The 14,172-nt window shown below is 39.3% G+C and overlaps 1 protein-coding gene across 1 annotated transcript in view; it reads right to left on the bottom strand.

Annotated features, from left to right (window-relative positions):
* The window catches only part of Mllt3 (MLLT3 super elongation complex subunit), a 258,709-nt gene that overhangs the window by 61,635 nt on the left and 182,902 nt on the right, over positions 1 to 14,172 (bottom strand). Inside the window, exon 5 of the mRNA XM_028773315.1 lies at positions 5,617 to 6,324. Within this exon, the coding sequence (XP_028629148.1) occupies positions 5,617 to 6,324 (708 nt within the window). The remainder of the gene's footprint in view (positions 1 to 5,616; positions 6,325 to 14,172) is intronic.

The raw sequence follows: 14,172 nt of genomic DNA, 5'->3' as shown, positions 1-14,172 counted from the left end.
TTTTATTATCCATTATACTTTAATATATTAAAGTATATGCAGCTTAATAAAAACCACAATTATGAATACTTTGTGGATAATGACATATTCAGACTCTTACCCTTCTAGGCTGCTGTTTATGTTGGTCACCACCAAGAACAGACGCTGGTTAGTCTGTCTTGTTCCTGAGGCCAGAGCATCAGCACACATCAGAAGTGAACTCTACACCCAGAACTGCTTTCCTCTAAGTGGTGGTTCTCGAGCTTCCCGATGCTGCAGCCCTTTAATACAGTTATTCCACGTTGTGGTGGCCTCCGGCCATACAAGTATATTCACTGCTACTTCATAACTATAATTTTGGGTCTGTTATTAATCATAATGCAAATAATTTTGGAGACAGAGGTTTGCCAAAAAGGCCGCAACCCACAGGTTGCAAACTGCAGTCTAATGGGAGAGACAGAGGTTCTTCAATGTAAAGTATTCTCAACAAAAACATCCCTTTAACAAGCTTTCTATATTTGTTCACTCTCTATGAATCGGGTCTCTTTTCTCTACCAGCTTTTCCCCCTATCCGAACTCCCCTGCAAGGAAAGTTATTGATGAACTCTCATGTAATATTAGACTCCTTTGAAAATGAAAAATATCTAAAGAATCACAAACATTTAAAAGGAACTCTGTTGGTTATGTTAATAGAACTCAATGGTAAATCATTTCTGGAGATGTTCTCCTTTAATAATAGAAGGAAAGAAGGGAGGGAAAGAGGGAGGGAGAGAGAGAATATGCAAGCTAGAAGGAGGAAGGAAGGAAGAAAAGAAGACTCCAGTGTCCTACTGACTGCAGCAACTGGTGGGATAATCTCTTTGATCACATTTAATACAAAGCTAAAACATCTTGTGAAATTGTGTCTTAACTTTTGAATAAAATCAGTCTCTGTCCTCTGTGTTTCTCCCATGACCATGCAGCATGTGTAAGTCAGTAATAAGGCCATCTCCCCCAAGACAAAAGGCAAAACAAAATGACATGTGCCAATTATCTCCCCCAGCCTCCAAACCATATAAAGGCACACAGTAGAAAAAGCACGGGGGTTCTGTAGTCTCTTGAAGGCCATATCATCTCTTTCAAGGCCAAAGGTAGCAAAGTTTCTCAGAAGCCAGGTCTGTCTTTCCGCCCCCCGCCCCGGCCTCACACACACACACACACACTGTAGCTAACATTTTCTTCCTGATGAGTATATTGATGGCTTTACCTGGGTTGACTACATTTGTACCACAACTCCCACAGCACAGAGTAGAACGGAATCTCTGAATATCCGTTTGCCCAGAGTCCTGATGGCACTAGGACACAACGCAGGCTGTCAGACTTCTCACCACCTTTCCTTACCATCTGACAAATAAGAGGTCTCTGAAAAGTGCAGTACAGCTATGGAAGTCAACCTGGTTTCTCCTTTCTCATATATAAAACATATGCAAATCTGACCAAAAAGATGTATATGAATCAATAAGCTAGGATCCCTCATTCTCCTTGATAGAACTCATTCTTATGTTTTGTTGTTTAAACAAACAAAAAACTGGCCAGGAATGATGACTCCTGCCTGTAATCCCAGCATTTAGGGAGTCAAGCGAGGTCAGAGGATTGTTGTGAATTTGAGGCCAGCCTGGACTAAATACTGACTGTGTGAGCTATAGAATGAGAAATTGCCTCAAACAAATAAACAACCAAATCCAAGTCTAACTTGGTCACGGAGGAGCTCTTTTGAAAATACTGTTCCCTTTATCTTTAAAATGTCTAGACTGAAGCTAAGCCTGGTGCCGCATATCTTTGATCAGATCTCTGAGTTCGAGGGCAACCTGGTCTACAGAACTAGTCCAGGACAGCTAGGCATATACAGAGAAACCCTATCTCAAACAACAACAACAAAAAGTCTATACTGAGACAAGATATCCTTATAGACAGAGCAGCTGTATAATTTCTCTTCCCAGCATTCTTTTGTTTGTATGTATGTTATATAAATGTATACATGTTCAGGTATGCTTGTGGATGTATATAGTGACCAGAGGTCAATACTGGGAGTCTTTTCAATCCCTTTCCACCTATTTTTATAACATTTTGAAATTAAAATATAATTATATCATGTTCTCTTTCCCTTCCCTCCCTCATTCCCCGAGCACCCTCTCTCGAGGTCATGACTTTCTTTAATTGTTGTTATATGCACACATGCACATAAATATGTAACTTACTCAGTTCAAGTATGTTTTCAGGGCTGGCCACTTAGTATTTATTGGACAACAAATTAGGTTCTCCCTGAGGAAGGCAATTTCCCCTCCCTCAGCTTTCTTTAGTTGCCGATAGCTCTCTGTGTATGGGTAAGGCCCCCATGAGATTCCTCCCTTCCATATTCTCCTGTCTATTGAGGTACACTGTTTCAGGCCATGTTTATCTTGTTTGTCAGGACAGTGTCTCTCACTGAACCTAGAGCTTATCTCGTTAACTATTCTAGCTGGTCAGCAAACTCTGAGGAGCCACTTGTCTTACACCTCACCCTAGACAAGTTATAGATGTGTCCTGCACATCTAGATAGTTACATGGGTAGTACAGATAAACCTCAGGTCCTCCTGCTGGTGTAGTAAGCATTTTAAAGACTGACCCACTCCTCAGACTAGACCATAGCCTTCCTTCATAATCATAAACCTTCTAACATGTACATTTTTCTCATTTCCAGATCCATGACCTCTACCTGTTCTGTCTAAAATTACTTACTCTCCCATCCCCATGAATAATCCATTAATAAATTTCAAAAGGACTCTGGTAAATCCAAGCCATCGAATCACCCCTTACTCAGAGGCCGACATGCTCATACCAAGGACAGTGGGAACTATGGCCCTGAAGTTGGCTGCTCCCTGCTACCAGATCCAGTTCCTGTCTTGAACACAGGTGAGAAGAACACAGACAATCTGCATGGCTATCTTTACTGCTGGGTAAGTGGAATTCCAGTTTTCTCAGCATGCTTTGCTAAGGGCAAAGTCTCTTGAATTCATGGCTTAAAATAATTAAACCAACAGAAACAAAATAAAAGCATATAGTACCAAAAGAGTTGTAAGGAAAACACAACTGTTAAGTTGTTTGTTTGTTTGTTTGTTTGTTTAAGACAAGGTTTCTCTGTATAGCCTTGGTTGTCCTGGAACTCACTCTGTAGACCAGGCTGGTCTTGAGCTCACAGGCTGGTCTTGAGCTCACCTGACTCTGCCTCCCAGTGCTGGGACTAATGGAATGTGCCACCACTATCCAACTTTTGAGTTTTATACCTAAGCAATACTCAAAAAATCTTTGGCTGCTTTTTCTGCCATGCTACACACAGCACATGACAGGAAATCCTTTTGTGATCACCAGGTTTATGGCTCCAATAATTCTAAAAATGTACTATCTCCATTGTAAGCAACAAACAATTCTAAATCTGTTTTCAAAAGACTTTCAAGGTATCTATTTGGATGAATATACCAAGCTGAATAAGACTTTTGTTAAAAGAAAAGCCATGTTTTGAAAATAATGCATAAAGAGAAAAGAACAAGAGAGACAGAGAAAAGGAGAATTAACAGAAATGCCCAAGGAGGAAGCTGTTGTGTGACACATCCATGATCTGTAGTGCCTTCCAAATGCCATTTGGTTTCTTCATAAATCAGCAAACATTCTAAAATGGAGCCTCTGAAAGTTCTGATCATTGAAGAAACACATTCTTTCTGAAATAAAAATCCCATAAGGTATCACTTACTCATACTAATTACAATGTATTCTAACTTTTCAAGCACTGGTGATGACATGCTAAGTTGATCTCATAGCTTACCAGTGACTCATACTCCAGTGCTGAGAGCCCTTCTTTCTAGAAGAATAACAACATTTCAGAACATAGAAAAAGTTGCCAAACTCTAATTTGGATTAATCACACACTGAGAGCATTTCAGAATGATCTGAAACAAAAGTCAAATACACAAAAAAGGTAAGATCTACATTAAAGAATAAGTTTCAAACTAAGAGGAGCAGCTCGGAGCAAACAAGGAACAGGAAATACTTGGGTGAGCAGAAGAGCTCTTTCTACTCATCCCCCCTCTATACGCTGTAAGTATTACGTACTCAGTCTTTCCCTAACACTGGAACAAATCAGCCAACCTACAGTATTTTATATGACACCTTGCTCCTAATCTGGTCTTTGATGAGAAGTTTGGATTAGCCCTACAGAGTCTCTGGACCTGTGAGGATCGCTACTGGCACCTTGTCCTGACTCTGGCTGGCTTCCTATGCAGAACATTACAAACCCAGGTCAGGTGGGGAAAGGCCTCCTATCTTTTGCCAGCATTTAAATAAGGAATACATGATGGGAAACATCATGAGACGGAAAGAAAAGTACTCTAAAATGGTGTAAAAGTACTCTAAATGGTGGTTTAGCAAACCACCATTCTTAACATGGTCTAGAATACTGACAGCCAAAGTAAAGAGAAGAATGAGTCTGATGGTTATGGACAGGTAACTGAGAAGATCAACTTAGAAGAACCAGAGAGGAAAAGGGAGTAGGAGTACAGTGCCTGCCTAGCAAGCAAAGCTCTGGGCTCTGTCCCTAGCACCAGTCAGGAAAGCAACAAACTGTAACTGATTTCCCATTTATTTATGGGACCTCAAGGCAAATAATATCTAGTCTTTAATATACAATCAAATACCTTCCAACAGTTCTATCACTAGATATGCAAGACTTCTTACACGGGTATGAGGTTAAAACAGACAACTGCAAAATCCCTGCCATCCAACTCAGCAAATCTGTAATATTAACTTAAATCACAATGGCCAACAAGTAGGAGCTGAGATGGTCAGATGCTTTTCTAGGCACCTAGAAGATAATCTGGCCCACCAACAAACATGCACCAGATCATGCATGCCTCTTTCCCAGCTGGTAGCTACCCCGTGAAGACAAAAAAAAAAAGTTTAATTTCCAAAGTGAAAATAGTTTTACAGGTATATGTCAATATCAAAGTTTCAATATGTATGTATGTAGTTAAAACAAATCTTCACTTAATCATGCTGTTTGAAAAATACCAGCACTGGGGCTGAGGTATAGATAAGGAGTAGTGTGCCTACCTAGCATGCAAAGCTTTGGGCTCTGTCTCTAGCACCAGTCAGGAAAGCAACAAACTGGAACCGATTTCCCATTTATTTTTTGAAAACCTTTAAAACCTACTTTATTATAATGACCACAGGCTGTACAGTGTTTCCTAGGTTTCTCTTTGACCTTGCTTTTCCACTGTATTCAAGCTTGAGTGCCCTGCTCCCCTTTCCCTAAGTCAGCAATCAGTCCAGAGCACTGTAACAAAGCTTTCAAGGGCACTGGATCTTCATGTTGCTATTCAAATAACCTTTACCGCATTGTGGACTATGTCTTCCCCTTAACAACATTAGTTACAGCCTAAACAGCCTCTGCAGATTCCTTAACAATTTCATTTCCTTCTTTCCATTAATTAAGGACATTCACTTCTAAGCTTCACCTTCTTTTTGCCAGGGACAGAATTCATGTTCCTTTCTCATTTCTTACCACAAAGCTATCTGACACAAAACCCAGGAACTGCAAAGGGACGGAGGAAGCACCGGGCTACTCACGTCAGATTTCGAGGACATGTTCTCCTCCACGTCTGAGTCATTGGGATCCACGATATCATCAAACGGTGGCAATGTCGACTTCTTCTTCTCTGAAGTTTCACTCTCAATTTTGACCTTTCCCATCTTGACATGAGATTTATCTTTTATCTGTTTTTTGTCAGCAGAACAAGTGAGTATCAGTGGAGGTGCACTAGAAAAACTTTTAAATAAAGCCTCCGAGCTACTCTTTTTCCTTTTTTTGGCTGAGAGTTCTTCAGAATCTGAAACAGGGGGTCTTTTACTAGGAGCCTTCTTATCCTGTGGTCCACTGGTGACGGTGAGTAAGCTACTGTCTGCTTTTGGCTCTTTTGACATGGGTTTAGGTTCCTTGAAGGCCATCTTAGGAACTATTTTTTCTTCTTTCAGTGGTTTGTTTTCTTTGGGTTTCTTGGAGGAGTCTTTGGAAGATTTGTTGTGATCCCTGGAAGGTTCTTTGAAGGCACTTTTATGTTCTCTGGAGTCCTTAGAAGGTTTTTCCTTGTGCTCCTTCATTAATTTGTGAGGCTTTGAAAAACTGGTACTACTGCTGCTGCTGCTGCTGCTACTACTGCTGCTGCTGCTGCTGCTACTACTACTGCTGCTGCTGCTGCTGCTACTGCTGCTGCTGCTGCTGCTGCTACTGCTGCTGCTGCTGCTGCTACTGCTGGTATGAATGCTCCTGTTAGGGTCCTGGAAAAACAAGAAGAAAATCAAACTCTCAAAACAAAATCTGTACAAAGAAATCTAAGACAGTGGTTCTCAACCTTCCTAATGCTCTGGCCCTTTAAAACAGTTCCTCCTGCTATGGTGACCCCAACCACAAAATTACCCCATTGCTACATCATAACTGTAATTTTGTCATTGTTAATTCAAATTTCTGAGCTGCAACCCACTGCCCACAAAGGGTCTTCACCAACAAGTTGAGAACTGATGATCTAAAGTCAACTTCTATGAGCTCTAGCTACATAAAATGCCCCCCCCTTTATGTTCTCAACCCATTCCTAAAATATCCGAAATATTTTAACTTCAGTTCAACAGGTAGGAATAATGTATGTGAAAACCGGGGGTGGGGTGGGGGGGGAAGGTTACTACAATCAGAGAGTTTAATGAGACAAGCTGTCTTCTCAATCATTAGAAGGATTTAATCATTTAATACATTTATATTCAGCAAATGCTAACAATAAACTTATTCTAGAGGGTACAAAACTTGATAGCACATGGCCCCACTACAAATAACTATGGCATATCTATGATTGATGGGTATTAAAAACACCACCTATGAAGTATGTAACAATTAAAACAAGGGGGCTATTTAGTTCTGCCAAGAGCATGGAGAAAAGAATATACCCGAATTCTAAGGAAACCCCACATGTGAACTCGGGCCTAGCGCATAAGCAGACCACTGCTATTAGAAACAGAATGGACGGCACTGACTGACCAAAATCAATAAACTAAATAAACTGAAATAAGGAGGAAACAAAACACAGACTGCATTCAAACAGCAGCATCTACCCAAAGCATGAGCCTGAGACAGAAGGAGAAACGTAGTTAAGATAACAAAATGAAGCCAGGTTGTATGGAACCCTAGACACTTCTGCACTACAAAGAACCATAAAGCCACCAAGAGAAATAATTTTGAATATGAGTGAAAAATCTTTTTTTAAGCCAGGCTTTTCCATCAATTGAAGAATATCTCTCTATCACTCAGAACAAGAGAAAACAGCAGAAAGTAATGAAACACATCAAAGACCTTAACTGTCAAATGGACAGGATCTTCAGCAATGCCTGCTGTACAATCCTGAGAAGGAGCAACTGTTCTATTTTATTTTAAATGTGACTAGTTTTCCTACTCATCATAATACCTGAAAACATACAACCTGAGCTGGGGAGATGGCTCAGACGTTATGAGTACTGGCTGTTCTTCCAGAGGGCTTGGATTTAATTCCTAGCATCCACATGGTGGCTCAGAACCCCCTATAACTCCAGTTTCAGAGAATCTGATGCCCTCTTCTGGTGCCCAGAGACACTGTACGCATATGATGCAAAACCACACATTCAGGAAAAAACATCTATATAAATAAATAAAAATTAAAATGTATACACACAAACACCCATATATGCATAAAACCTCTACACAATCTATTTACAAGTGAAATCTAAGTCTATACTTCCCATATTTGTGAATCTTTACTATTAATAGCAAAAATAAGAAACAACAAGTGATCCTGGCCATGAAAAACCCACATCAATATTAAAAGAATAGTTCTTTCCTGTTCACTTCAACCTCCTAATGGAACCAAAGACAAATTCCAGTCAGAATTTCCGTCTTCAGGTTCATGATCCTTCACTTCTAACTCACTTAAGCCCAATGCTGTATAACTCATCTGATAGTCCTTAAATATCTGGGATGGCAAAAGAAAGAGAACATATGTAGGGACTTTCAACAAAATGAGCAGCCTTCTATTTATTGCCTCTATAGGAAGAGAGAAGTGGGTATCTCTGTTCACTGATACATATCAGAAAACAATGCCCACCAGGCAGTGGTGGCGCACGCCTTTAATCCCAGCACTTGGGAGGCAGAGGCAGGTGGATTTCTGAGTTCAAGACCAGCCTGGTCTACAGAGTGACACAGAGAAACCCTGTCAATAAATAAATAAATAAACAAACAAACAAATAAATAAAAATTTAAAAACCCAAACAAAAGAATAAACAATACCCTAGGTGCACATCAATGTTCAATGCCAGTGGAAATATGAATTTTTGCTTCCTACAAAATCAACTGTCCTCTATGTATTAAAAAATGGTTCAAATTATCCTTTTTCAGAAATAAGCACTTAGTTTCAAAATTACAAAATGGATAAAGCTACCAACCAAAGACTTGTTTTTATACTTCAAACTAGCTAAATAACTCTTGACAAAGCATTTTAATCTGAGACTTTAAAACATGCTACTAAATATAGAATTCATATTACTGAAACTTCATTATTTAATAAATTCTATTACAGGACATTTCCTGGCATGTTAAGCAATACTATGAATAATTAAAATAACATATAATGGACAAACTAAATTAAGGAAGAACATTTTCAAATCTAATATCCTTAAGATTTTTTTAATTGGTTTGTTGACTCACTGAATGTTGGCAATTTGCAATCAGTTCACTAACAATATTGCAGAACACCCAAGCATTGGTACTGAACATTAGATCTATATGGAGTATTACACATATTTTAAAAATATAAGTTCTTAAACTATCGGTATACTTCTATTGTTACATAGTAAAATCCAATAAACATCAGGAGGTGGGGGAACCTCTACAGGGGAACTTAAATTATTTATTAATAAAATCTTTCTGTAGAACAGGAATTCTTAATAAAGTACACAGTGGTGGGTCAGAGAGATGGCTTGGCAGGTAAAAGTGCTTGCTGTCAAGCCTAGCAATCTGCATTTGATCCCCTGGACCAACACAGTAGAAAGATAAAAACAGACATACACCAGGAGTCCTCTGACCTCTAGAGGTGATGGATGCATGCATGCATGCATACACACAGTGGAATACAAATTTATAATCACAATACATACACAGTAATGCTAGATACAAATTTTTATATGACAGAAAGTTTATGTTCTTGTCTTCATCCCACCCATATAAGACTAGGTAAGAAATACAGAATTATACTTGAGCTAGTCTTGGTATTTAGTGTATTCTTTTACCGATCCAAACAGGTAAATGCCTTCACTATTCTTGCTGTTTCTCTCTTCACTCGGTATCACCTTACTAGCCTTTCTTGGGTGTGACAGGAAAGGCCAAAATTCTCAGCACTCAGGAGGACAGAGAGAGCTTGGTGAGTTTAAAGCCAGCCTGGTCTTCATCTACACTACAAGTTCAAGACCAGCCAGGATTACATAGTGAGGCTCTGTCTTGAAAAAAATCAACTAAGGACTGTAAAGATGGTTCTGTGGCTAAGAGCAGATGCTGCTCTTGCAGAAGAAGGGAGATTGATTCCCAGCACCTACATGGCAGCTCACAACCATTCATAATGGGTTGCACTCCAGTTCTATGGGACCTGACATACTCTTCTGATTCCCACAGGCATTACATGTTCCTGGTCCACAGACATACACATAGGCAAAATACTCAAACAGATAAAATAAATAAATCTTAAAAAAATTAAATGAGATTATTTCTAAAAGCCTTCTTTGTGCAAAAAGTCAAATTGAAGACAAATACTTTCCATAACAATGTCCATGGCAAAATTCAGAAAGCAACAAAAGTACAGAGGTAGTCTCCCTACACACAGAGAAGCATTTTCTTTAGCTTGGGCTGGTAGCAAATGGCAGTTTAAAAACATGTCACCAGACTCTATACATAATAAATGTAAAGCAGCAGCTTAGACACACAAGCACCCAACCGCCACTGACACCGAACATAAGCTGATCTACCTCATATATATGGAATTCAGTCAGGTTTTAAAAACTTGTTTCTGAATCATTAACCTCAACATTAAATGCTACTGAGGTGCTAGCAGAGACTAATTACCATTCTAGGTGAAGCTTACACATGTTGTATAATTCAAATCTCTTTGCCTGAAGATGATTAAGAGCCACCGAGTATCGAGTAATCCAAAGAGAGAGCATGTGCATAATTCAAATCTCAAATATGGAAAGCAAATGACTATTTAAACAGGAATACACATTCATTTGCACTAACTTTGCAACCTGAGAGGCTAAGGTACAGCCTTTTCATCCATGCGATTCGACTGAACGCCTCTTTGTTTTAGTTTTCTGGGGCAGAATGGTCTCTTTAGTGTGCAATTCCATCTAATCGGACTTGTCTGTAACTCTAGCAGATAGTCTAAGAAAAAGAGAGGTTGTGAGAAAAGAACTGGACACAGAGCGCTTTCTGATTGTGGGTGGCTTTAATGTCCCTGCCTTCTTCCTACTGACAACTCAAAGCTGATCATTCACTTCCCATTTCTTCCCTCTGGCTTTCTTCTGTCCTGCCCTAACTGGTCTTCTACATTGAGGAAGATTTCCAGATTGGTGGAACTTGAATTAGACAAATAAATGATGATCAAATGTTTACTGATAAAAACCAGCAAACTATCCTGGGTGAGTTTATTTGTCCAAACATTTAACCAGGATATTTCTTACAACTTGCAGTGTACTTCAAGTAGTGCATGTGAAAGGGTACGGTAAACCATGATGTTCAAAAATAAGCTTCCAAAAAGATAACAAATAACGAAGAGAATACCAATTGAGGATACGAATAAAATATAAAATTTAATATTCTGTAAGGGAGGGGGAAAGGCCTTGAATATGATCTACCTTTCTTATTTCAATTTAAAGTGCAACCAACCCAATTGATTCTTCTTAAGCCAGTGAGTTCTGGAAGCAAAAGGCAGGGAAACTTGAAGGATGGGGCCATAGGTTTCCGGGACTCTTATAAGAGCTAGCGCAGGACCTCCTTAACTTCAAGCTAGCCCCAGAAGGGTTTAGTATGCAGGTAACTACATGCTAGGGCTAGCCTCTGGCCCCCAGAATACCCAGTAGAATGGAGAATCCACTGTACTCCATGGGCTAAGGAATATAAGGAAAGCAAAGAGATGCATAAAGATACAGATAGGTGTGTAAGTGTCAGCATGCTTGCTGCTGCCCACACCCTGCATCCCTTACTAAGCCCCAATGCATGTCTAGGAAGTGGGGAAGATCTAGGAAGCAAAGACCTAATAGAAGTTCTAGAGAAGACAGATGAGGTATTGACATTAAAAACACAATTAAGTTAAGGATAACAAAGACTAATAAAAAAAGTAATAATTTCTAAAGCTTTTAAAATTAGGTTAAAACCGAAAATTAAAATTATCAACCTGAATAATTTACTATGGCAAGGACAAGGAGAGAAACATAACAACCAGTGACAGTACAGAAGGGTAGGAAGAAAGCCCACAGCAAAGAAAACACACAAGAAGTGAATGGTGGAAAATAAGGAACTCGAAGAACAGAGGGGGCAACCTAGCGAGCACAGCACAGGTTCTAGAAGAGTCTACAGAAGGAAGAGAGTGGCACAGAAGAAAAGTTCTAAGAGCTAAAGAAAAGTCTGCATCCTAAGCTCACAAAGCTCCCCAACACCCCAGGAAAACGAGTGATGAAAGACACACCTACACACATTAGCTGAGATTTTTAAACTTCATGGATGTGCAACTGGAGAGACAGCTCAGTGGTCAGGAGCCTGTACTGTCTTTCCACAAGTTCTGAGTTCGGTTCTCAATATTTGCATCAGGAGGATCACCACTACCTGTAATTGCAGCTCCAGGAGACTTGATGCCTTCTTCTGGCCTTTGTAATCAAATGTACTCACATGCATACAGAATATTTAAAAGCGCATTAGAAAAATCTTAACACTTCAAGCATTAAAGAACTGGCAAGTTACCAAAGATAATTATTACTTAAAAGTAGGATGAATCGACTGAAATTAGCATTCTCATTTGTAATACAGGATGTAGAACAATAAAAATACCATGTAGATGGCTGGGAGGGAAAAGCCACAACAGCAACAACCACCACCACAAAAGCAAAAACAAACAAAACAGAATCTACCCTTTATCAACCTTAGTTAATACTGATGTTTATGTATATTACATTTTTTTCTAAACACACATATACCTGTAATAGTTCATAAATTAGGTATAATGAGAATAATAACCATTGATTATATGATTATAGTATATACTAAAATAAATTTAAAGTTTTATTTATTTCTGGAAATTTCCATTTATAATAGTTTCATAGCTTGCTTCACTGCAGATAATGGAAACCACAAAAAGTAGCCTTGTGGATAGTAGCGGAAGGCTACATAATGCAAACATCACACACACGGGCACTGTGAAGGAAGAATCTGCCAATATTTAGTGATTTAGAGATCCCACTGGTTATTGCCCCAGCTCTAGTGAAAAACTCACCACATCAGAGAACAGATCCTCTACACAGGGAAGACAGCAATGTGCAAGCACAGGAGTGTACTCCTTGTACTCTATACAGAACTAAACCTAAACCAACGGTAAATCATATGAACACATGGATTACTGACACAGAAGAGGTATAGCGGAAACCTAGATCCACGGAACTAAATTATCCACACAGAAATTTATGAATAGGAGGGAGAGAAAAAAAGATAGTGAATTTTCTGATATGAAGATAGAAGAAAGCATTATAGTAAGGTATTGAAAGGGACCACTGCCAACAATGACGGGAAAATACAGACGTATCACATCAAATAGCAGAAAGTGAAACCAACCAGGCTATCATTTTAAACTATAAGCAAAATTAAGAAAAATAAAATACTAGCAAGTATAAACAATGTACAGAGAGTCACTCAGAATCAAACCTGAGGGGTTGAATACTTCTCCCACTGACATCATGTGAGACAGCCTAAGGTCACATACAGACTGTGAGAAAGCATCAGGAAGGAAGCATCATTTGATTGCAAAATAAAGGTTAAAACAACTGGATGAGCATAAGATATCGGCTCATTACAAGCAAGAGAAAGCATCAGGCTGTGTTAGTACCAAGCAATGTGGAATTCAACATGGTAAGGTAGAAGATGCGTTAACAGCTAGTGAGACTTACAAATAAGGAAAGTAATTTAAACACTGAGACTAACAAGAGCCAATAAAGGTTCAAAATTTAGCATTTACCAGTGGATGAGAAGGGGCCTAAAAGAACATGGCTGACCTGGAAGACGTCATTTGAGAATAGCAACTGGAGTCTTTCCTTCAGCTACAATCTGAGTGGCTAAAATACAGAAAGAACATGAAGGGTCTGCGTTGAAGGGTTCTACTTGCCTTGACATCTTAATAGCGTTCTACTTATTAAGTTTAAACTCAACCAGTAGCAATAACTCTACTATATAGATATCACGGAAACCAAACAAATCCAGCAAGCCAGCCTTTTCTAAATTTGATCAGGAAAGACAGCAGGCAGTTTTGTAGAATGCCTTAAATCTCTCAATTCCTCGCATATGCAAGATACCCAGGCAGTACAGATATAGCACATCTATAGAAATGTAGATGTCAGAACTTTGCACAAATGATGTAAGATGCTGCAATCATCCTACTGGTTACCCACAAACCAGCATGCAACATGAGAAGGAGGAAATGATGCTGACTGTCCAGAGAGAGTCTAGACAAGACAGACTCCCCTCAGCTACCTTGTTTGAGCTCTGCCACTTCTTCATTATAGCAGCCTGACTTGAGAGTAGCCATGAAGAATGTCTCTATGTGGGAAGCAAAGAGATGAGGAATTTAAAGAGTTCACCCATCCAAACTGCTTGCTTTAGGAAGATCAAATGGTGGTAATGTGGCAGAAAGGTTAAACTTGGGTAGAGGGCAAGAAAAGAAAGCCATTCAGAGGACTGTTGACTGAATGCTTATTAGACCAGCCTCTAAATGAGGAAAATGAGACACAGATGCAAATGTACCCAAAGGTACACTTATATGCACACACCCATGCATGCACGCACAACATACACACACACACACA

The sequence above is a fragment of the Grammomys surdaster genome, unplaced genomic scaffold (assembly GCF_004785775.1).
Source record: "Grammomys surdaster isolate TR1022 unplaced genomic scaffold, NIH_TR_1.0 225, whole genome shotgun sequence".
Lineage (NCBI taxonomy): Eukaryota > Metazoa > Chordata > Mammalia > Rodentia > Muridae > Grammomys > Grammomys surdaster.
Note: the sequence above shows the minus strand (reverse complement) of the source record. Positions and strands in the feature narration are given on the sequence as shown.